This window comes from Choloepus didactylus, chromosome 1 (genome assembly GCF_015220235.1).
Source record: "Choloepus didactylus isolate mChoDid1 chromosome 1, mChoDid1.pri, whole genome shotgun sequence".
NCBI classification, from domain to species: Eukaryota; Metazoa; Chordata; class Mammalia; order Pilosa; family Megalonychidae; genus Choloepus; species Choloepus didactylus.
Genome location: NC_051307.1, coordinates 201931431 through 201954952, shown reverse-complemented (window position 1 = coordinate 201954952; position 23522 = coordinate 201931431). Strand labels below are relative to the sequence as shown.

Sequence of the window (23522 nt, the reverse complement as noted above, 5' to 3'; positions counted from 1 at the left end):
GCACAAGCTGGCTATACTTGCTATCCAGTTTTCTCTTCAACTCATGACTGAGTCTTCAGTGACCTCCCTGTAGCCAGATCCAATAGACACATCAGCTTTCATCTCATTTAATAGCAACATGCAGTATAGCAGACCACACCTGCTTTCTTGAAACTCTTTTTTCTAAGTTTCCATATTAATACCCTCTCCTGGTTTTCTTCCTACTGCTCTAATTGTTCTTCCTTCTCAAGAGCCTTTGCTGGCATCTCCTGCTCCTTTATCTGAATGCCGGATATTGATGTTCCTCAGGGCTCAGTATTGGTCCTCTTTTCAAGGGATTTCTGTCTGTAGCCATAGTTTTCAGCATTCTCTTAGGTGGCTGATCCTGCTGCAGATGATAATCACTGATAGTGTCTGCCAGGCACTGTTCTCAATGTTTTACATTTATTAATGCATTTAATTCTCACACCAACCTTATGAGTCATGTATTAATATCTCCATTTTATAAATGATGAAATTGAGGCACTGGTTAAATGGTATGGCCAAAATTGCCATTAGTAAGTATCCTTTAGGATACCATTAGGATTCAACCCTGGAAAGGCTGTCTCTGGAGCAGAATGAGCTGAGAAACTGGCTATTGATTAGGGAGACTTGGGCCTGTGGGCACAGGGGGAGTAGAGGACTTCTGCATGACTCAACTCTGGGTCTTTAAGTGCTATTTTGGGCAACTGGTCCTGAGCCCACCTACCTTCCTGGCCTGCATTAGGAGTCTGAGAGGGATGGTTGGGAGCTAATGGAACCATTTTGAAGGAGTAGCTTTCTTTTGATGACTCTAGTGACGACAAGGACAAAAACTATCTCCAAGGTTTTCCAGCACTTAATTGAAAATTGAATCAGCTCTTTGCCCCAGACCGTGACTTAATGTATTTATGCATTCCTAGGACTTACACAGAGCTTTGCACACATTTGTTTGGTCAAGGAATAAGAGAAACTAGGCTTTTTGCATGATTTAAATTGATTTCTTGCTGTTTCTCAGCACTCTTGAGAGTCCAATCACATTCTTTGAAGACGTTTGGTAACTCAGTTGTCTCCCTTTAAAATTAGATCCTTAACTAAGGAAATGGAAAATCCTAACCTTGGGGTTTTAATATTTGGTAATAAAAAGTCCTTTTTAGAATCTTTAAAAAGATTAGGTGGTAAGTTACCTATTTATACAAGTACTCTTTGAAAGTTAGTATTGATTACATTCATCGCTAGCCTGAGTAACCATGATGTTTGGTGTGCTGGTTGTATATATTATGTCCCCAGAAAAAGCTGTGTTCTTTAATGCAGCCTTGTGGGGGCAGGTGTATTAGTGTTGATTAGGTTGGAATCTTTGGATTAGGCTGTTTCCATGGAGATGTGACCACCCAACTGTGAGTGACACCTCTGATTAGGGTGTGACCTCTTGATTGAATGTTTCCATGGAAATGTGGCTCCACCCATTCAGGGTGGGTCTTGATTAATTCACTGGAGTCCTGTAAAAAGAGTTCACAAGCAGAGGGGCCTCAGAACAACCGAGAGTGACATTTTGAAGAGGAGCTGCAGCTAAGGGAGGACAAAATGCCCCAAGAGCAACATTTTGGAGAACGCCATTTTGAAATGCAACCTGGGAGCAAGCAGACATCAGCCACATGCCTTCTCATCTAACAGGTTTTCCGGACACCAATGGCCATCCTTCAATAAAGGTACCCTATTGTTGATGTCTTACCTTGGACACTTATGGCCTTAAGACTGTAACTTTAACCAAATGAACCCCTTTTATAAAAGCCAATCCATCTGTGGTGTTTTGCAAAATGGAAGAATTAGCAAACCGGAATGGATTTTGGTGCTAGCAGTAGGGTGCTGCTGAGTTTGCAAATACCAAACATGTTGGAATGGATGAGGGAAGATTCTGGAAGAATTGTGTGGAGCTTGATAGAAAAGGCCTAGATTGCTTTGAAGAGACTGTTGGTAGAAATATGGACTCTAAAAATACTTCTGATAAAATCTTGAGCAAACATGTTGAATGGGTCATTGCAAATTGGAAGAAGGACGATCCTTGTTTTTAAGTGGCAGACAATTTAACAAAATTGAGCCCTGGCGTTGGATGGAAGGCAGAATTTGAAAACGATGAGCTGGGATACTTAGCTGAAGAGATTGCGACACTAAAAATTGAAAGTGTGACCTGGCTTCTCCTTGCAGCTTATAGTAAAATGCGATCAGAGAGATAAACTTAGAACTGAACTCTTGGGTACAAAGAAACCAGAAATTGATGGTCTGGAAAACTCTAGGTTTCCAAAAAGTGAGACCCCAGAAGCTACAGCCCCACATGAGGATTTAGCCAAACATGGAACCTGACTGCCATTTCAGTACAAGCCAGGATTGGAGATGTAGTTGTACAGAAAGGATTTGTGGAAACTCCTGTTGTCTGATAGCTTTGACCCCTGTGTGCTTCATGCCAAGCCAACCAGGTATTTGCGAGATCTGTATATATGGAGCCATTGCCAGTCTGGACTGGAGGGGACAAAGGAACAAATTGAAGGAAAAATTTCTTCAAGGACAGAATCATGGAAATTGAGGTCTAGAGTCGAGAAATCTCAGGCTAGAAGAGCAGAGCAACACAGGCACATGGAAAAAGGGTGAGTTTGCCCCAGAGGTCAAGGGTGGGCCTTCTGCCTGGATGCTCAGAAGAGTGCTGCTACCCCAGGCCCCAGAGAGGGTGGAGCACATTGCCCAGGGATTGGAGAGAGCCTGGCCGCCGCTCCACTGTTCAGAGAGGGGAGAGCCTTTGCCCCCGAGAGACAGAGTCCAGGTGGCTCCCCAGTGTTTGAGGAGGATGGGACTAAGAAGAAGGTGGTCTCCCCAATGTGTGGATATGTTGTGGCACTCACCCCAGCGTTTGGAGAGGAAAGGGCTGCCGCATAAGACTTTGGAAGGGGTTGGACTCCAGCTCTCTCAAGCTCCAAGGATAAAATGTCATTCTATATATGACTCTCAGACTTTGAAATCTAATGGAGTTTTCCCTGCGGGTTTTAGGAACTGTTTTGGTCCCTTAAACCCTGTTTTCCTTACTGTTTCTCCTAATGGCAATGGGAATGTTTATCCTGTGAATGTCCCTCCTTTGTATATTGGCAGCAGGTAACTTGTTTTAAGGTTCACATGTCCACAGCCAGAGGGGAATTTTGCTTAGGACAGACACATCTGTAACTGATTTTGATGGGATCATGTACTTACCTATTGTTACTGAAAGGATTTAAGTTTTTGTGATATAGTGATGGGAGGAATCTATTTTGTATTTGGAAAGAATATGTTTTTCTAGAGTCCAGGGGGTGGAATGTGCTGGTTTGTATTATTATGTCCCCCAGAAAAAGCCATATTCTTTAATGTGATCTTATGGTGGTAGGTGTATTAGTGTTGATTAGGTTGGAATCTTTGGATTAGGCTGTTTCCATGGAGATGTGACCCACCCAACTGGGTGACACCTCTGAATAGGATGTGACCTCTGATTAGGATGTGACCTCTTGATTGAATGTTTCCATGGAAATGTGGCCCCACCCATTCAGGGTGGGTCTTGATTAATTCACTGAAGTCCTGTAGAAAAGAGTTCACAGGCAGAGGGATTTCAGAACAACTGAGAGTGACATTTTGAAGAGGAGCTGCAGCTAAGAGAGGACAAAATGCCCCAAGAGCAACATTTTGGAGAAAGCCATTTTGAAACACAACCTGAGAGCAGTCGAATGCCAGCCACATGCCTTCCTAGCTAACAGAGGTTTTCTGGACACCAATGGCCATCCTTCAGTGAAGGTACCCTGTTGTTGATGCCTTACATTGGATACTTTATGGCCTTAAGACTAACTTTGTAACCAAATAAACCCCCTTTATAAAAGCCAATCCATCTCTGTGTTTTGCAAAACAGCGGCATTAGCAAACCAGAACGTTTTGGGTGGAGGGGTTTCACAAGGAGAAAGGGCTGCTTTTATCAGGTGCTGAGAATTAAAGCCGGTTTACTGAGCATCTAATGTAGACCTTGGTAAGAACCTCCCTGCACCCCCCCATTCCCCTTCCCCCATCCCACTCAATGTCAGAATAATAGTTGTGGGCCTTGGTTTATATAAAGGTGGGATTATTTCTTCCTGTTTCTGTCTACTAAAGGTTTTGTAACACCTTTCTTTACTGTCTGTTTATATAAAACTGTGCACCAGAGGTACAGGGATGTGTCAGAGATGTTGCAGGTCAGTTCCAGATGATTGCAATAAAGCAAGTCACAAAAACTATTTGCTTTCCCAGTGCAGATAAAAGTTATGTTATAGTATCCTGTACTCTGTTGTGTGCAATAGCATTATGTCCAAAAAAAACAACGTACATACTTTAATTAAAATGTGACACAGAGACACGAAAGGAGCACATGCTGTTAGAAAAATGGCGCCGATAGACTTGCTTGACTTGCTTGATCCAGGGTTGCCATAGCCTTCAATTTGTATAAAATTCTGTGAAGCACAGTAAAAATAAATAAGAATACAGAGGTATGTCTGTATTCTCATTGGAAGAAAAGGAGCATAAGGTCATTCATATGATCACCACTCTTTTATTATAGTTTGGTAGAGAGGAAATCTGGTTTATTTGTGTGGTTATACTTATTCTACATTTTTTTGTCTTATTTCTTTTTACTTCACCATATACATCCGTACATAGTTATATCATTTTGTAGTCTTGGTTAACATGTTTAAGGTTTACTTTGTAGTTCGTTTGGATAGTTGTATTATAATCTGCCTAACTATTCCCCTTTTATTGGACAGTCATATTACTTTAGATTTTTCTGTAATATAAACAACTCTGCAATGTATCTTTTTTTTTAAATGCAGCTTTATTGAAATATATTCATACACTATATAATCCATCCAAAGTATACAATCAGTGGCTCACAGTATTATCATATAGTTGTGCATTCATTGCCACAGTCAATTTTAGGACATTTTCATTACTCCAAAAGAAATAAAGAAGAACACCCAAAACATCCCTTACCCCTAATTTATATATTTTTTGTCTTCATTTTATTACTCATCTGCCCATTATACTCTGCAGTGTTATCTTAATGCATAAAATAGACACTGTTTTCAGAGGGTTTCCTTAGGATATCAAGTCCCAGATTTATTATGTCAAAGCATAAAAATATTTTCTTGAGTCTTGATACATAATGCCAAAACTACTGGTATTGCTTTATCTCCCTGTTTAATAATATATCATATAAAATCTAATAGGATTATTATTTGTTGAAGAGAAAATTTGTGCATCGTGTATAAATTATTTTGCCTTCAATCTGAATGATTTTGACATTCCTCAGCTCTTTGTCTAAGGAAGGAAGGTTTGGCCCTTGCATGGGGAATTATTGAAGGAGGTTTCTTCAGAGATCATAGATCTATGAGGCTCAAGAATCTGCACATCTGTTTTGGTGTCTCTTGAGCCCTTTGGAGATTGCAATTGAGGCTCAGGAGCATTCTCTGCCCTTTTGTATAGATGGCTTGGTTGTCAGCCTATCAAAGATGGGCTGCTCTTCCTTTGGAGGTAGGAAGCCGCAGCAGTGACTCTTGTCTTCAGAAAATGGGTTACATCCTTACGTGCCAAAGCGGTATTATTTCAGAAGGAACATGTTAAAAATAGAACCGTACAGTTGGAGGAGTCATAAAGATTCCTCAAGTCTTATTCTTTCATTTTATAAGGAAGGGGAGGAGGACAAGATTTGTTTGTTGTACTCTTCTTTCTCTAAACATGGTTTCAACCGTGGTGGAACATTAGAATCACCGGGGGAGCTGTTAAAAATACTGATACCAAGCTACCTCCCCTCCCTCCCCCACCAAAGAAATCTCCCGGGACAGGGCCCGGTCCAGGATATTTTTTTAAAAGCACCCCAGGTGATTTTAAGGAGCAGCCAAGTTTAAGAATCACTGCTTAAACACTTGCTACTCAAAGGGGTGGTCTGCAGACCAACAGCCTTAGCATCGCCTGGGAGCTTCTTAGAAATGAAGAATATCAGGTTCCACTCCAGCTTTTTGAATCAGAATCTGCATTTCAGTAAAATCCGCAAGTGATTTGTTTGCACATTCAAGTCTGAGAAGTAGTGCTTTGAACAAGTAATTATTTTGTTTTTTTTTCAGTGCAGTTTTATTGAGATGTGTCCATACACCATATAATCCATCCAAAGTATGCAATCGATGGCTCCCAGTATCAACGTATAGTTTTGCATTCATCACCACAATCAAGTTTAGAACACTTTCATTACCCCCAAAAAAGAAAATAAATAAATAAAACAATAAAATATAAAAGAACACCTAAAACATCCTATACCCCTTACACCCCCCTCCACCATTATTTTATTTTATTTTGTCTTTATTTCAATACTCATCTGTCCCTAACTGGATCCAGGGAGTGTCAGTTACAAGGTTTTCAGAATCACATGGTCACACGATAAAAGCTATATAGTCATCATCAAGAGTCAAGGCTGCAGCATTACAGTTTACCATTGCAGTTGTTTCCTTGTAGCTATTCTAATACACTAGAAACTTAAAGGAATATCTGTATAATGTGTAAGAATAACCTCCAGAATGACCTCTCAACTCTATTTGAAATCTCTTAGCCACTGAAACTTTATTTTGTTTCATTTCTCTTCCCCATTCTGGTCAAGAAGGCTTTCTCAAAACTACGATGCCAGGGCCAGGCTCATCCCTGGGAGTCATGTCCTATGTTGTCAGGGAGACTTACACCCCTTGGACCAGTAGTTCTCAATGATGATTAAAGATTAGAATTATCTTTTTACTTGGGGAGGTTTTAAAACGACTGTTACCTGGATTCCACCCCAGAAATTCTGGGGCAGGCCTGGCTATCTGTGTCTAAATCAGAGATTCTAAAGTGCATTCCAGGGCTGAGATGTACTCTACTAGCCCACTTGTAGTTCTGTCTTGCTGTCCCTGTGGGGGAAGCAGTAGAACCCCAGAGCTTCTTGGAAGTAGGGCAGCAAGGAGAAGAGAGATTTTCTTTAATTAATTTAATTGCAAGTTAACATTTTTGTGGCAGTTTTGCAAAGGGACCTCATGCAAAACAGTACTGACACATTTTGATGGTTTCTCTCTCATAGGCTCAAACCGTCCAAGTTGCTGAGGTTGAACCACAATCACAGCCACAGCCTTCCCCAGAACTTCTGCTCCCAAATTCACTGAAGCCAGAAGAAGGTCTTGAAGTATGGAAAAACTGGGCCCAGACCAAGAATGCTGAACTAGAGAAGGATGCTCAGAACAGACTGGCACCCATTGGGAGTGAGTATTTGGGAGAGAGAAGAGTGTGGGCTTTACCTTAAGTGCAGTAGCAGGAGGACAGAATGGCAGGGAAGTGGTGTCCCCTGGGTCAGGACTAGGTAGCATCATCTGAAATCAGATGCTGAATTCAGAACAGGCACACAGGCAGTCTTTGACTGTGCAGGTGAGCAGGATTTGAGGGGTTTGGCCAAGACCAGGCATTTTTGTAGAATTGACATGGCATACTTTGGCAGAGCAACTTCTAGGAGAAGATGGGAACCTAATGGGTGTGTTTAAGGCCATCGCTCTAATACCAGTCTCATACACATGCTCGCATTACAGAGTGTGGATTCTGTTTTTCTCTGTTTTCATTCCTTGGCCCTAATAATAATTTTTGGAATATGTGCGGTAGGATGAATATTGTGGGAAGGAAACTCTTGGGCGTGTGGGATTACTGCTGTACGTAGTAGGCTAGCTCTGATCATAGATTCAGTTGACCACTTCTGTCCCAGTACCCTGATGGACTGTGTTTGCTCTGAGCCTTCCTCCCTGACCATTGCCAGGACCCTTATTCACCTTTGGGGCTTGTGTTGCAGGGCGCCAGTTGCTGCGATTCCAGGAAGATCTCATCTCCTCTGCTGTGGCTGAGTTGAATTATGGGCTCTGTCTTATGACACGAGAAGCTCGAAATGGAGACGGTGAACCCTATGATCCAGATGTACTTTATTACATTTTCCTGTGTATTCAAAAGGTAGGAAACAGGTCTTCACATAAATGTATTTGAGCTGTGTTCCTGCTGTGGTTTGCTGGTTAGTCATATTAGTAAAATGACAAGTGTAAATGGTTATAATAAGGAAGGTGTCTTTCAGCTATTTAATGAGTTTTTAAATGCACATTTTTAAAAATCTCAGAAGACCATGTTCATCACTTTAGAAAATAAGAAAATATTCATCATCTATAATCCCACCACCTGAGAAATTTTTGTTCTTTTCAGCTTTTTTTAAAGATCATGAACCATTTATGATTTTTGTTAAGGTAATATATGGTTTTCATAAAATAATTCATCCAAAATAAATCCGATACTAACATGCAACTTTTCTTCTCATTGTTCCCTGCATTAACACAGAATAATTATTTGAAGCCCCCTAGTTTGTTCTCTCTCTTCCCTGCCCTAACCCCGGCATGGACAAAGGAAACCATGTGAATTACTTTACCTGTTGCTGTTCCCAGTCCTGGATACCAAGCACAGCCATTTCCATTTACAGACAAGGAAGCTGAGCCCGAGAAGTTAAAAGATTCACACATGTTATTTAACTTACACCATTGCTAATAAGAGGCTGACCCTCAGAGTCTGCACCATGCATTTTGCTACCACAAGACACTGCCTGGGTGAAATAGCAGCCACAAAATCTGTCTTATGGACCCAGGGTATTATGAGAATCGGGTCACATGATCTTGAGCACACTGTGGAAGTGTGACATGCTGAACCCTTTTACATGTTGGTTTGTTGAGTGGGGAGTGGATATGGAGAGGTGGCGGTAGTAGCCAAGGAATATGTCTTTTTCCCCTGAACATTTTACTTGAGAGACTATCAACAACTTTTATTGATTGTTTTTCTTTTAGTATCTTTTTGAAAATGGACGGGTAGATGACATTTTCTCTGATCTTTATTATGTTCGATTCACGGAATGGCTACATGAAGTTCTGAAGGATGTTCAGCCCCGGGTCACTCCACTTGGTAAGAGTCTCCCTCTGGATGTCTTTCCCAACTGAGTTTTAAAAAGATCAGCAGCTTCCGTGGCTGAGGGTAAGAGAGCTATAAATCCCAGGCAGCAGCATCAGCCCTTATGTTTTCTTGGCCTGATGAGGAAGGGGTGAGACTTATCAGGCAGAGAACCTGGCTGTCCTAGTGTGGCAAAGACAAGGGAATGTGCAAAACTAGAACAAAGAAGAACAAAATGAATCTTATATTCTAAGAGCGAGACAATATATAAATAATCAAAATAATGATTTATTTAAGTAAGTGCCTTGAAGGGCAAAGTACAAGTGAATAGGAAGTAACAAGATGTTAGCAAGGAGGCTCTCTAAGGTTCTGACATCAGGAAAGAGACCTGAATGAGTGAATACTGCTTTACATATTTTGCAAATTTTCAAGCCACTTATGGATATACACAGTGTGCTTTCTTTTTAAACCTTTTTTTATGGAAATTTCAACCATATATAAACTAGACAGAATAACCCCCATTTAACCATTGCCCATTGCAAATCTTGTTTCATCTGTACCATCCCTTGCTTCTCCCCTCTCCAGTATTATTTTGAGGCAAATATGACATTTTATCAAAAAATATTTCAATATGAATAATTGACATAACCATAATTCCATTTACATACTTGAAGAAAATGGTAATATCCTGATTTCCTCAAATGTCTAGTCTTTGTTTGAATTTCCAATTATTTCATAAATGTCATTTTTAAAAATCGGAATCAAGGTGCAAATAGGTCCACACATTCAAATTGACTGATGTGTCACCTAATGTTTAGTTTTATTCTTTAGTTTCTCCTTCCTTTTTTTTTTTTTAATTTATTTATGGAATAAATAGGCCCTTTAAATTGTTGCAGTGTAGCTTTTGCTGATTGTATCTGTCCCCACTGCATAGTTTAACACATTTTCTGTCCCCTATTTTTATAGTTAATTGTTAATTACATATAAAGGCTTGATTAATTCAGGGATGTTTTGAGGTGTTTTTGTGGGGCAAGGTTATTTCATAGACGAGTTGGTTTCCTCCAACAACATGCCCATAAATATCTGGATCCATTAATTTCTTAGTTGTTACAGATCGGTGGTTTTCTAATGTTATTACGTCTTCTTCATTTATTAGCTCGAATATGAAGAGAAACCCCCTCGTCAACTCTTTGGATTCCTAGCAGTACAGATTGTATAGAAGAGGCGAGATATAAGGGCTTGTTTCTTTTTCTTTACCCCTTTTTATAGTAACGAGTTGGTTAACTAACCTCTTCTAGCAATAACCAATTAGTTGTGTGTGTGTTTTTTTAAGATCTTTGTGAAAGCAAGAATTTAAATATTTGTATTTCAGTCCGTTTCAGTTGTTATCTTTACAGAGACACAAATTGTCCCATCTTTGACCATTTGGAGCTTCTTGAAATTAGCCCTTGAGTTCTTAGTAGTCTTTGATAATTTCTTTGATTTCTTAGTTTGACAAGGTGTTCTAGGCTTATCTTTGACATTTCCTGTCCTGAATGTGGAATTCCTTAGGCCTGGTTCCTTTTAGTGGGAAAATGGTATTTCATTACTACACTTTAGATGCTAAGAGTACTGTTTACTACTGGGTTGGTTATTGTTTCTAGGCCTCTCGTTGGGCAAACTAAAAAATGTTTTTAGAGATAAAATATATCCTTTTGATGCTTGCAGTTAAGATTCAGAACTATGGGCTTTTTTTTTTTAAGCAGTTTTATTGAGATAAATTCACATACCATACAGACCATCTAAAGGTACAGTCATTGTCTTGTAGTATATTCACAGAGTTGTGCATTTGTCATCACAAACAGTTCTAGAATATTTTCACCCTGAAGAGGGTTCACTGTGTTATACAGTCCCATGTTTCATCCTCTGGCTTTCCTTCTAGGAACATATATGACCTTAACTTTCCCTTCCAACCACAGTTGCACCCACATATCATCACTGTTAGTTACTGTCACTATAATGTGCTCCCATCACCTCCATCCATTTCCAAACATTTACATTCAACCTTATTACATATTCTGCACAAATTAAGCATCAGCTCCGCTTTCTCTGCCCTCATTCTATCTTCTGGTCTGTGTTCTAGATATTAACACCATGAGTTTTGCTAGTTATATTTCGTTCATATTGGTGAAGTCATACAATAATTGTCCTTTTGTGTCTGACTTATTTCACTCAACTTAATGTCCTCAAGGTTCATCCATGTAGTCACATGCATCATGACTTCATTTCTTCTTACAGTTATATAATATTCCATCATATGTATAAACCATATTTTGTTGATTGATCATTCATCAGTTGATGGACAGCTAGGTTGTTTCCGTCTTTTGATAATTGTAAATAATGCTGCTGTGGACATGAGTGTGCAGATGTCTTTGCTTTCAGCTCGTCTGAATATATATCTAGTTGCGGGATTGACAGATCATATGGCACTTTTATACTTAGCTTCCTGAGGAACTGCCAAACTGTCTTCCACAGTGGCTGCACCATTCTACATTCCCACCAATAGTGAATAAGTAGAACGATAAGGCTTTTATATAACATCATCTCTGTATCTTTTTTCCCACACCAGGAGTTCTGGTTCTCAGGCATTAAGAATCCCTTTTAAGTTGTGTTGTTGAGAGGAAAGTATGGCTAGGGAAGTGATTCCAGGGAGGACAGGTGGCAAAGTGACTCCAGAGAATGTGGAACATTCCAAACTGTGCCTGGAACTACTACTAGGGGCTGGCCTTTGCCAAGGAGGGCTGTCTTCTTTCATTCATCCTATGTCTAGGGAGCTTCAGATTAGTCTGAAAGTAGGGATACTTGTCCCGTTGCCACTGGCCCACAAAATAGCCAAAGGGTAGATAAGAGTAGAGCCAGAATTACCTAAACAGATGGAAGTGGACTCGTGGAGCCAGATGTCCAGCTTTGGCAAGAATAAAGAGGAGGAGCATATTGGACAGAGTGTTCATTTTCCTGCTTTCTCAAAGTGGCACTCCCACTACCTGTCTGGAGAACTCTGAACCCCTGCAGGAAATTGCTGGTCTATGCTGCTGTCTTACCATGCCCCCAGTGTCTGGCATAAACACTTGTACATTGACTACTGAATGAGCACATAAGAGGGCTTGGTGATCAGCCCAACTTCCATCTTCCTTTTAGAAAGACCTGGCTGCCCACTGCCCTTGTTCAAACTGCTGGCCTCTGTCCCTGAACAACTCTGAGCTTGCTTATGAACCAGGATTTTGTATAAAATCTGCCATGTGAGGGAAACTTAACAATAGTTCTAAATGTCAGTCTCTCCTTTATCCAGAGAGGGGAGATGGTAGACATGAGAGAAGATTTGGCAAGGGGAAACAGGAGCATGCATACCAATTCTATGGGTCCTGGACACCTTTGAGAATACGATGAAAGCTCTGTACCCTATCCTCAGAGAAGTGTGTAGATACAGAGTTTGGTTTACAATTTTAGGTGTTCCACTCTTCCTGTAGACCATGCTTTTGCCCCATATTAACTTGGGATTAAAGGAAGAATTAATGTCAGGTAAAAGCAATCCTTTAGGATGGTTGTTCTCAAAGTGTGGTCCGCAGAATATTATCAGCATCACTTGGGAACTTGTTAGAAATGCATATTCTTTGGTCTCACCCTGGAAACATGGGTTGGGACCCAGCACATTTGTGTTTAAACAAGCTTTCTAGGTGATTTTGCCATGCCCTGGAAAGAATTGCATCATTTGGCTTGGAGTCCTGTGTGGTCCTTGTACCTCATACCTCCTAGCCTGCCACCTTCTTGTAGCAATGCTCTCTTCCTCCTAGGCTATGTCCTGCCCAGCCATGTGACTGAGGAGATGCTGTGGGAGTGCAAGCAGCTCGGGGCTCACTCCCCTTCCACCTTGCTGACCACCCTCATGTTCTTTAACACCAAGTAAGTGTTCTGTAGGCTCCATGCTTAGCCATTGCTGGGTTCTGCCCAGTGAAGAGGGTAGAACCTATCCAGGAGGACTTCTGAATTCCTCTGATACATAAATTTGACAGCCTTTGGGTTACTGAAAGCCCCCGCTCCACTTGGTTGCATCTTGTGTGGAGACCAGCGAGGCAGATAGCCCTGCCAGACTCCTACCATCAATCCTGATGTTGCTCCCCATTGGACATGCTGGTCATGTGCTTGACTGTGGGCCTACCCAGATCCTGGGACTGTAGGTAGTGGCTCCTCTGAAGCACTGCTGGGTAGAGTGTGAGTCATGGTCTCCTCTTGGTACCCCCTCCCTCTGCTTTACTTTCACTTGTGGTCCAGGTACTTCCTGTTGAAGACAGTGGACCAGCACATGAAGCTAGCCTTCTCCAAAGTCTTGCGACAGACAAAGAAAAACCCCTCAAATCCCAAGGATAAAAGCACAAGTATCCGGTACTTGAAGGCGCTTGGGATACACCAGACTGGCCAGAAAGGTAGGGAAAGTGAACAAGAGTGGCAGAAACAGATGCCTCTTATCCTTCCCTGCCCTTATGATCAGTGTGAAGGTTAGGGCTTGCTAGATGGGAATATTCCATTCCCTTCATACCAGCCAAGAACTTCAAACTTTTCTTCTAGAAGCAGAGAAACCCCCTTTTCAAGTCACTGGATTCCCAGCAATATGTGCAAACATCTGTGCTGGCCTCCACTCACTCCTGCATGTGTGCATGCATGTGTGTAGGGCCCACCATTTCCTAGGTTGGGTGGCTGGGAGCCTAAGTTATCTGATCTGTGCTAAGGCAATCTGATGCCATGCCTATGGTGGGTGTGTTTTATAGTTACAGATGACATGTATGCAGAGCAGACGGAAAATCCGGAGAATCCCCTGAGGTGTCCCATCAAGCTCTACGATTTCTACCTCTTTAAATGGTGAGGTGGCTCCATCTTCCTAACCTTGACCTTTTGTTGCTTCCACCCTTGGTCTAAAGGGGTAGGATTCCTGCCCTTAGCTTTTGCTTCCTCTTGCCCCTGCAGGTTGTCCTGTTCCCTTCACAGCAATGTCAGAATGATCTTTCTAGGTTGCAGGTCTTACTGTGTCAGTTAAATTAAACCTTCAGTTGTTTCCCATTACTCTACAGAGAAAGAGAGTAACTCAAGATTCTTTGTGTGCCCCCTTTTGCTAACCTCGTGTCCATGTAGCTCCTTAGTTCTTTAGTCACACTGACTTCTCTCCACTTGAGGGAACCATGCTCTCCTTCCTCAAAGCTTTGGCTTAGAACTTTTCCCTGCTGGGCAAGTCCCTTCCAGCCCTTTGATTATTAGCTCCTATCCATCCCTCTACTCACCTCAAACACAACTTTATCAGGGGCACATACCCAGATTTACTACCTGTTCTCTTGGGCTGGATCAAGTTCCCTGATTATTTCTTCTGTAGCACTGTGTGTCATTTTGTGTGTATTTGTTAATTGCTTAATTGCTATCTGTTTTCCCCCTATCTGTAAGCTCTATGAGGCAGAGACTCTTCATTTTGCTCTTTGCAGTAACATCAGTACCTAGTGCAGGTCTAGCACACAGTAGCCCTTTGAAAAATCTTGGATGGATGGATAACTGTTAGAGGATGGAATATGCTAAGTATTTGAGAAAGGTACAGGATGAATAGGGGTGGGTGGGTGGGAGGGTTTGAGCTCTCCCAAAAAAGGGCACTAGTATCTTAATCAAGATAAGGCGGATAGGGTCCCTCAGAACTGAGGATTATCACTGGATTGGGTAAAGGAAACAGCATGAGCAAATACTTGGAGATGGGCTTCTGGACAGTGAGGTTGGCTATGAGGCTGGACAGGTAGATGAGATGGGCTTATCAGAGGGATCGATTACAGCTGGCAGTGTGAGAGAGGACAGAAAAGAGGCAGCCTGTCACTGGCGTTTGCAGTAGCCTCAAAGGAGCTCCTTGGTGGCTGCATGGAGTTCGATAACTGTGCTACACTCTTCAGAACCAGTGCCTTTCCAACTTTTGCAGACAGTGTATTGGTCCAGGAAGTTCAAGGTGGGTATGGTTGCAGTTGTGGTGGTATTGCCCAGCTTTTACTGATGTGTTTTTCAGCCCCCAGAGTGTGAAAGGCCGGAATGACACCTTTTACCTGACACCGGAACCGGTGGTGGCCCCCAACAGCCCAATCTGGTACTCGGTCCAGCCTATCAGCAGAGAGCAGATGGGACAGATGCTGACCCGAATCCTGGTGATACGAGAAATTCAGGAGGCCATTGCGGTGGCCAGTGCAAGTACTATGCACTGAGACACCTCAGCCATGGTGTAGGGGAGACCAACCAGGAAGAACTGGACAAACTTTCACACTAAAGAAGAGGCCTCCATTCTTTCTTTCTTTCTTTTTTTTAATTGGTGTAGTTACGAAGCCTTTCTGGCCACTCCTGTCTAAAATGTAAAAGGAAACTTTGCCCCTTGTGTATTTTCATAAACCTCCTGCGGCGGACTTAGCCCACTGGGCTCTGGGTTTCCTGATGGCCAGATGCCCTGGAGAGTTGCTGGCTGGCTTGTTTTTGTTTTCTTTTGTTTTGTTTTGGTCTGGGGTCTTGGGAAGGAGCTTAGACTGTTAGGAGAAATGTGGCCCGTTCCTGTCCTCCAGAAAGATGGAATTGATAAATGGACTCTCCAGGGAATCTCCCCACCTGTCCTCCACCCTGGACTGGCAGACCTCCCTGACCATAAGGGAGCCATGTTTTTTCCTTCATGTTCAGACATAAACTTAGCATCTTAATGGAAGGAAAATGAGAACTTAATTATGATTTATTAAAGACAATTTCTATTACACCCCCTTTGAGACAAGTGACATTTTAGATGTTAAAGTAAAAACTTTACCATGCCTTTTTTTTTTTTTTTTGGCCTGACATTGAGAGGCCTTAAACCTGAGGCTCCTGTGCCTAATGGAATTCTTGTAATATACACTTGTGTATCATATAAAGATACCACTCTGTTTCTCTTATGTATTCTTACTCTAGTTGTTTATTAAGAATGACAAGCACGTCTTTTCAACAAGCTAGTGAACAATGCCTCTTTATTTGGGGAGGAACTTTGCGGGAGAGTGACAGCAAGCCGCGCAATATAGAGCATGAAAAGGGGCCAAAGTCCTGCCTCGTGCTGGTCATGGCTGGAAGGTGGGACTGGAAGCCAAGCCTGCTCCCCGGATGCGCCCGACCATTGGGTAACCAACAGTTCTCAGGGCTAGCTTCACGCCAAGCTGTGCGCAGGCGCCCGCTCTCTGTAGTGGGCCCCGCCCCCGCCGCAAGAACGCTGCCAACCCCGCCTTCGCGCATTGCGTCCTGACGTCAGCAGTGCACGCTGCGGCGTGACGCCCTCAGCGGGTTTATATTGGCGCGGCTCAGTCGTGTGCGGCCTCTGCGACGGGGTGTTAGGAGATACGCGACGGCGTACTGCGCTGACCATGGCAGACTATCTAATAAGCGGGGGCACGTCCTACGTGCCGGACGACGGGCTCACGGCACAGCAACTCTTCAACTGCGGTGATGGCCTCACCTACAAGTGCGGACCTAGCGGGTTCACCTGAGCGGGGAGAGGGGTGTCACGCTGGGCGAAGAGGTCCTTTGAAGTCTAACTTAGAGCCGACTTTTTTGCGTGGATTTGAGAGAGAGATTCCGGGAATTTCTCCCGGGCATAGTTCGACAGACCTGGGACGGGACGGGGTGGGAGGTGGGTGGCAGTGCTTGGGGCTTTAGGCTAGAAACTGGCACATGGAGTTGTAAGGATGCCGGGAGTGCTGGTGACAGCTTGGTGGCCAGAGAAGGACCCCCGTTCTCATGTCCATCTTGTGCTCCGCCTTCCCTGTTATACTGGCTCAGTCAGTGCCACTGCCTGCCCAAATGCCTTTGGGATGAGCTATGGGGATGGAGTCTCAGGCTACCCTAAGTCTGAGCCTCCCCCAATTAGTACTCACACTCCTCCCCCACAGCGACTTTCTCATTCTTCCTGGGTACATCGACTTCACTGCAGACCAGGTGGTAAGTATGTCAGGGCATTGGGTCCTGGTTACCAAACTGGGGGAAGGTGCTGCTGTCCTCTGGGCTCCAGACTACCTCACCAGATTGGGCTTGGGGGTGGATTCTATGGGATCAGCTTACTAGCTTTTGTATAGGTCATACAAGGCACTTGTTTACATGGGGGGCCTGGTCCCATGAGGTAGAGGTGCTTTCCCATGCTAGCAGAACGTGTCTCCTCAGGACCTGACCTCCGCACTGACCAAGAAGATCACTCTAAAGACTCCACTGGTTTCCTCACCCATGGACACAGTCACTGAGGCAGGGATGGCCATAGCAATGGCGGTGAGCCCCACGGGGTGGCAGAAGCTGGGAGCCTGTTCTCCAAGAACTTACAGTCAAGTGCCTTCTCCTCATTGTTACTTCTCCTCTGTCCATCTTGCAGCTTACAGGAGGTATTGGCTTCATCCACCACAACTGTACACCTGAATTCCAGGCCAATGAAGTTCGGAAAGTAAAGGTAAGTATGGGGAGGATCCTGGCCAAGAGCTCATGGGAATTGCACTGAGGTGGAATGGTGTAAGGGTCGGGGAAGTATCTGCTCCTTATCTAGGACCCTTACTTCCCACTTGGGGATTCGATTCCTGGGAAGAACCTGAGGTCCAGGTAGACAGTGTTTACAGCCCATGTCTCCTGTCCCTGACCTCTGGGAAGGGTTTGGATGGTGGTGTGATTTGGGCCTGTGGCACTGCCAAAGAGGACACAGATCCCAGGCTCCAGAAGCAGGGCTTGAAGAAAGCAGTTCAAAGGTGTTCTTATCATCCCTTTTAGAAATATGAGCAGGGATTCATCACAGACCCTGTGGTCCTCAGCCCCAAAGATCGTGTACGGGATGTGTTTGAGGCCAAGGCCCGGCATGGTTTCTGTGGGATACCCATCACTGACACAGGCCGGATGGGGAGCCGCCTGGTGGGCATCATCTCCTCCCGGGATATTGATTTTCTCAAGGAAGAGGAACACAACCGATTGTTGGAAGAGGTAGGTGTCACTGGTAGTGCACAGCCAAGCTCTGGCAGCCCTGGCCAAAGATAAGGATGCTTGTGTTGACTGAATGATGTCTCTTAGTGCTTCTGCTGTCCCAGAATGATATAATGCCCAGCCAAGTTTCTGGCTCTTCATGGGCTTCCTGCATCCCTCCCCACTAGAGGCTCTCAAGCTGCCCAAATACTTGGCAGCACACGTTCTATGTTTGCCATCACCATTGTGGGAGTATCATTCAAGAACCGGCTTCAGTCTTCTGCTTCTAATTCTCATGATGTTGCTTCTCTGTTGCTCTTCTTTCTCCACAAGGTAACAGGCAGCTGCTCGCATCATGCTGTCCTTTCTATTTGGTTCTTGTTCTTGCAACTGGGCTCTGCTGCAGGGACCGTTAGATTCCCTTGAGGAGGGTGGTTTGGAGGTGTTGGGTGAATATAGTAGTCTTTGAGAATTAGGACAGGGTCTTTTTGTGTGTGGGGGGTTCCTCAAACTGGCTATTCATCACAGCTCCTTTCCCTCCCAGATCATGACTAAGCGAGAAGACTTGGTGGTGGCCCCTGCAGGCGTCACGTTGAAGGAAGCAAATGAAATTCTACAACGAAGCAAGAAGGGTGAGCAAGCCCTGGAGGTAAGAGGTGGGCACATGCCTGGATGTGGGAAAGAGTCCAGGACCCTGATTCTTGTCCTGCCTTGCCCCCAGGAAAATTACCCATTGTAAATGAAGATGACGAGTTGGTGGCCATTATTGCCCGGACAGACCTGAAGAAGAACCGGGATTACCCACTGGCCTCCAAAGATGCCAAGAAGCAGCTGCTGTGTGGGGCAGCCATCGGCACACACGAGGATGACAAGTACCGGCTTGACTTGCTGGCCCAGGCTGGTGTAGATGTGGTAGTCCTGGTGAGCTCCTGCATAGGCATGATCAGGATATGCACAGGGATAACTGCTGTGTTTAAGTCTTACTTGGACTTTTTCTCTGTCTCAGGACTCTTCCCAGGGCAACTCCATCTTCCAGATCAACATGATCAAGTACATCAAAGAAAAGAATCCCACTCTCCAGGTCATTGGTGGCAATGGTGAGGCAAGACTGGGCGCTGAAGTACATGGAATGTGAGTAGGGAGACTAGACTCCCATCTGGACTTTCTCCTGAACTTTCCCTCTTCCTTTCTTCAGTGGTGACAGCTGCTCAGGCCAAGAACCTCATTGATGCAGGTGTGGATGCCCTTCGGGTGGGCATGGGCAGTGGCTCCATCTGCATCACCCAAGAAGGTAAGAAGATGCTTTTTCAGTTTCCTGAGAGATCCTGGGTTTAGCAGGGCCCTTTACCCCATCTGCCCTGGAGATGAGTGCTCTTTGGAACTGCACTCTGAGTCCCCCAATAGGAGCAGCCTTGGGGGCCAAACAGGCGCCTTGGATTGGTGATGTATGCTGGAAGCAAGAGGAGCTCTCATCATCCCTTGCCTGCCAACCACCATCCCCTGCCTCGCCTGGCCTCCTCACTCCTGCTCTGTGCCCTCTCTAAACTCTGGTCTGTTTGTTTTATTTAGTGGCTCCCAAGATCCCTCCAGACATAAAGTCCCACAGCCCCAAATGCCCTTCTACTGTCACGGGCTGCTATAGTAAGTCAGGCCCGGCCCAGCTGCCCACTGCCCGGCTGCTTGGTTGACTGTAGTTGTAGCTCCGGGGTTTGTGGTGCTGATGGGTGGGCAGGATAGACTTATGGACAGACCATGGTTTCTGGGGCTGCTTGAGAACATACTCCTCTGAGGCAATCATAGGGCAGGACCTCCTTCCCCAGGCAAGTCCTGCTATGTCCGTATTTCCTCAAGTTGGCACAGCTGAAGGATCAACTCTGGAGCCCACTTTCCCTTCCACATGACCACTATCCTGACCTTGCCTGAGCTGCCCACTATGCAGGGAGGGGTTAGGCCTGACTCACTGCCTCTAGGTACTAACTGCACGGTGTCTCCGGCACCACCTGAAACAAGCTGGGTGGGGCTTTCCCAGCTGCTAAGACTGCATGTGCCTGATGCTGCCCTAGGCCTTGCACACATGCACGTGCACACAGGGGTGAGCAGAATCTGGCACAGCTGTATTATTCAAGGCAGATGGGGCAGCAGCCATTCCAGACACATCTCTTCCTCAGCCAGTCTGAGGTCCTGTTGCAGGTGTAGGTGAGGGCTCATGAGTGCAGAATGTGACTGCCAGGCCCCTCTCCTGTCCCCACTAATAACCTGTTTCCCCATCTGTTCCTCCATTTCTACAGTGCTGGCCTGTGGGCGGCCCCAGGCAACAGCTGTGTACAAGGTGTCAGAATATGCCCGGCGCTTTGGTGTTCCTGTCATTGCTGACGGAGGAATCCAAAATGTGGGCCATATTGCCAAAGCCTTGGCCCTTGGGGCCTCCACAGGTGAGACCCAGCACCCCTGGAGCCTGGTGAGACCTCTTCTGCACTGCTCTTCAGGCTCTGCCCAAACACTGTCTCTATCCACAGTCATGATGGGCTCCCTCCTGGCTGCTACAACTGAGGCCCCTGGCGAGTACTTCTTCTCTGATGGGATCCGGCTGAAGAAATACCGTGGTATGGGTTCTCTTGACGCCATGGACAAGCACCTCAGCAGCCAGAACCGTTACTTTAGGTGGGACAGGCAGGACTGTTACTTCACCCCATCTGTGCACTGCCAGTCTCATCCCCCCTGACCTTGCCCATGCCTCTCTTTGCAGTGAAGCTGACAAAATTAAGGTGGCCCAGGGAGTTTCTGGGGCTGTGCAAGACAAAGGTTCCATTCACAAGTTCATCCCCTACCTGATTGCTGGCATTCAGCACTCTTGCCAGGACATTGGTGCCAAGAGTTTGACCCAAGTCCGGTGAGCTAAGGGGTCTGGGACATAAGTAAAGAGGCTGGTCCAAGACCAGTAACCCATATCTGACATTGGCCCCTCTCTTCAGAGCCATGATGTACTCCGGGGAGCTCAAGTTTGAGAAGAGAACATCCTCAGCTCAGGTGGAAGGTGGTGTCCACAGCCTCCACTCGTAAGTCACCAATTCCCCCTTCCCTCCTGTCCTGGTGGGGACCTCTGCCAGTCTTCCTTCCTCCTGCCCTCACCTTACAATTGGTTTTTTGCCTGCAGGTATGAGAAACGGCTTTTCTGAAAAGGGATCCAGCACACCCCTCCTTGGTTTTTCAATAAAAGTTTGAAAACAGTCATGCCTGGTCTTTTGAGATCAGCACAGCAGGCAGAGTGGGGCCCTGCAGCTGCCATCACCACAGATGGACACAAACACACCTTCATTTCCAGGGAAAGCCTCAAATCCCAAAGTAAGGGAGCGCCATGCCGTGGCCCTGGAAGGCAGCAACTCTAGGTTCAATGAGTCTGATGTGGCCCACAAGGCATCTTTGATCAGCCATGTCTCCCTAGGAGGAAAATTCCATGTAGTCTTAGACTGGCATCCAGAGCCGCCTCCTGCTAGCCCAGAGCTTGTTCCCTTGGGACCAGCTCATGACTCATGTACATGTTCCCTAACTAGAGGACCTTGTGAAGAAAGGATTGCAGTTGCACAAATCAGCATGTGAGTAAGTGGGCAGATCTGGGGTTTGGAACAAGGACGCAACATTGCCTCACTGCCTCTGAAGGGCCAGGGAGTTCCAACGGAACTAAGTGAAAAAAGTGACCCTTTGCTTTTTCATAACCCCCACTGAGGCATTAGCGCCTCACCACAATACACCTAGTATAAAACAGGATTAGTTGATAAATTATTAATAGCATCGCAAGCAAGTGCAGAAAGGGAGAGGATGGTGAAAGGGTTGGGAACCCCTGCACCCTTGTGCAGACAGGCAGGTCAATTCCCAGTGGTTCATTCTACAGCTTGGGCCAGAGATGTGAATGCAGCCCCTCCAGGTGGGGGGATGAGAGCAGCTCCTGTTACACGGCCTTCATGACACAGGAAGTTGAAGGTGGCACAGGCATTGGGCTGCAAAAGAAAGCCAGAGTCAGCCTGGTTTTGGCTAAGCCTGAGCTTGCCACAGCATTCTCAAGCCCCTGGCCTCACCGTGTCCTGCACTTCCACAGCTATGCCCCGCTGCCTCATTGCTTGCAGTATCTCAGGCTGCAGTCGTTCTGTCCGGTCTCCAGTACCCACCACCACAATCTCTAAGGAAGGGTGGGCAAAGTCAACAGTTCTGTGGGGGGACTGGGGAGGGGTGGCACTCTGGGACTCGGGGTGCTCGGCCCTGCCCTCCCCACCCCATCCCCATACCTATCCGAGGCTCCAGCATCCAGAAGAGAGAGAAGCTCTCTTCGGTGATATCCTGGTGTGATCCTACCTGTGTGGAAGGAGACCGGCTCAACACGACAAACAAATCCTCACGTCCCTCCCCTGGTCCGCTACAGGGAAACGCGAAGTTTGCCAGGAACAGAAGCAGGGGATGGGGCTGTGACTGTGGGCCTCAGTTGCTCACTACGGGGCAGGGCTCACGTTCCACTGCACAACCGAATGCGGGAGCAGCGCGCAGGGCCCTATCACGCGGTCTCCGTTGACCGTAAAGCCGCGGTTGTTATAGCTGTCGATGTACATGGCGTGCAGAGATTCGCGTTGCAGCAGCGAGATGCGCGTCCGCTGATACAGCTCATCGTCTGCCGGCGTGAGTCGATGCCCACGCCGTGGCGCCCTGCGAAGAATTACGGTCAGGAACGCGGGAACCCGGCTCTCCGAACCTGATGAGGGGAAGGTCAAGGGCGCGGACCCGGACTCACCATTGCAGTTCCGAGGGAGGAAAGCGCAGGACGGGTCGCGCTCTGTACAGGCCGCGGAGGCCGAAGGCAGCGGCCATGACGGATCCGCACCAAGCGAGGCCGGCGCGGGTTCAGCGGGGTCGTGGCGGAGCCAGCCCAGCGCGGCCACAGCGTCCCCTGAGGGCCGGAGGGCGCCAAGCAATTTTGCCGGCACAAAAGTGTAGGGGGCAGGCCAGAGCCATCTGTTCCAGGACGGCGCGCCCCTCCCCCGGTGCAGCTCAGGTGTCAGCACCTGCCGTCCGCTCCGCCCTGGACCCCGCCGGTCGTCTCCGGGGAGCGGGGCAACAGGCGGTGTCGCCCGCCTCAGAGGACTGCCGGGGCCTCACTTCGTGGCTTGGCCCCCAGGGTCTCATCCATTACACCGGGCTCCGGAGGCCCGGGGCGGGGCCGCCGCACACCTGGTCATGTCTTGCACACCTGGCCAAGGCGTGATGACAGTTTGCGAGCCCCTAATCCCGGGCTTTGGGGAGTCAGGTTCCGGGGGCAGGCTAACAGGTCAGGTTTCCCTGCCTCACCACCAAATCACGCCCGTTCCCAACCGTCATCCGCGCGACCGTTGACGGCACCGACGCGCGCCGCCGGGGGCGTGGCTGCGAGTGGATTGGTTTCGCTGAAGCGCGAGGGGGCGTGGTCCGGCAGCATCACCTTAAAATGGCTCCAATTCTGCAGCCAGAGCAAGCGGAAGGGGACGCCGTGGTGGATTTGTTGT

At 46.3% G+C, this 23522-nt stretch overlaps 3 protein-coding genes across 6 annotated transcripts in view; 2 read left to right on the top strand and 1 right to left on the bottom strand.

Annotated features, from left to right (window-relative positions):
• Positions 1-16028, top strand: part of QRICH1 (glutamine rich 1) — a 45455-nt gene extending 29427 nt beyond the window's left edge. For all 3 annotated transcript variants that reach the window (XM_037850596.1, XM_037850601.1, XM_037850608.1), the window contains 7 exons: positions 7130-7307; positions 7883-8037; positions 8910-9024; positions 12840-12948; positions 13318-13469; positions 13812-13902; positions 15074-16028. In XM_037850596.1, the coding sequence (XP_037706524.1) occupies positions 7130-7307; positions 7883-8037; positions 8910-9024; positions 12840-12948; positions 13318-13469; positions 13812-13902; positions 15074-15266 (993 nt within the window). In that variant the 3' untranslated portion in view covers positions 15267-16028. The remainder of the gene's footprint in view (positions 1-7129; positions 7308-7882; positions 8038-8909; positions 9025-12839; positions 12949-13317; positions 13470-13811; positions 13903-15073) is intronic.
• Positions 16029-16370: 342 nt separating this feature from the next.
• Positions 16371-21228, top strand: IMPDH2 (inosine monophosphate dehydrogenase 2). 2 transcript variants are annotated; one of them, XM_037850651.1, is made up of 15 exons: positions 16371-16528; positions 16956-17004; positions 17224-17325; positions 17426-17500; positions 17812-18018; positions 18542-18629; positions 18719-18918; positions 19004-19094; positions 19193-19288; positions 19567-19638; positions 20286-20429; positions 20514-20658; positions 20744-20887; positions 20970-21053; positions 21152-21228. In XM_037850651.1, the coding sequence occupies exons 1-15, from the start codon at positions 16431-16433 to the stop codon at positions 21171-21173; spliced, it is 1617 nt and encodes a 538-aa protein (XP_037706579.1). In that variant the 5' UTR covers positions 16371-16430; the 3' UTR covers positions 21174-21228. The 2 variants fall into 2 exon arrangements, with proteins under 2 accessions (XP_037706579.1, XP_037706583.1); XM_037850655.1 differs by lacking the exon at positions 19567-19638 and having other exon boundaries at positions 16431-16528.
• A 525-nt stretch (positions 21229-21753) lies between these two features.
• NDUFAF3 (NADH:ubiquinone oxidoreductase complex assembly factor 3) lies at positions 21754-23359 on the bottom strand. Its single transcript, XM_037850665.1, has 5 exons — positions 22775-23359; positions 22497-22689; positions 22278-22344; positions 22071-22171; positions 21754-21992 (listed from the first exon to the last, which is right to left on the bottom strand). Exons 1-5 carry the CDS (start codon positions 22849-22851, stop codon positions 21876-21878), a joined length of 555 nt encoding a protein of 184 aa, XP_037706593.1. The 5' UTR covers positions 22852-23359; the 3' UTR covers positions 21754-21875.
• Positions 23360-23522: the final 163 nt, after the last annotated feature.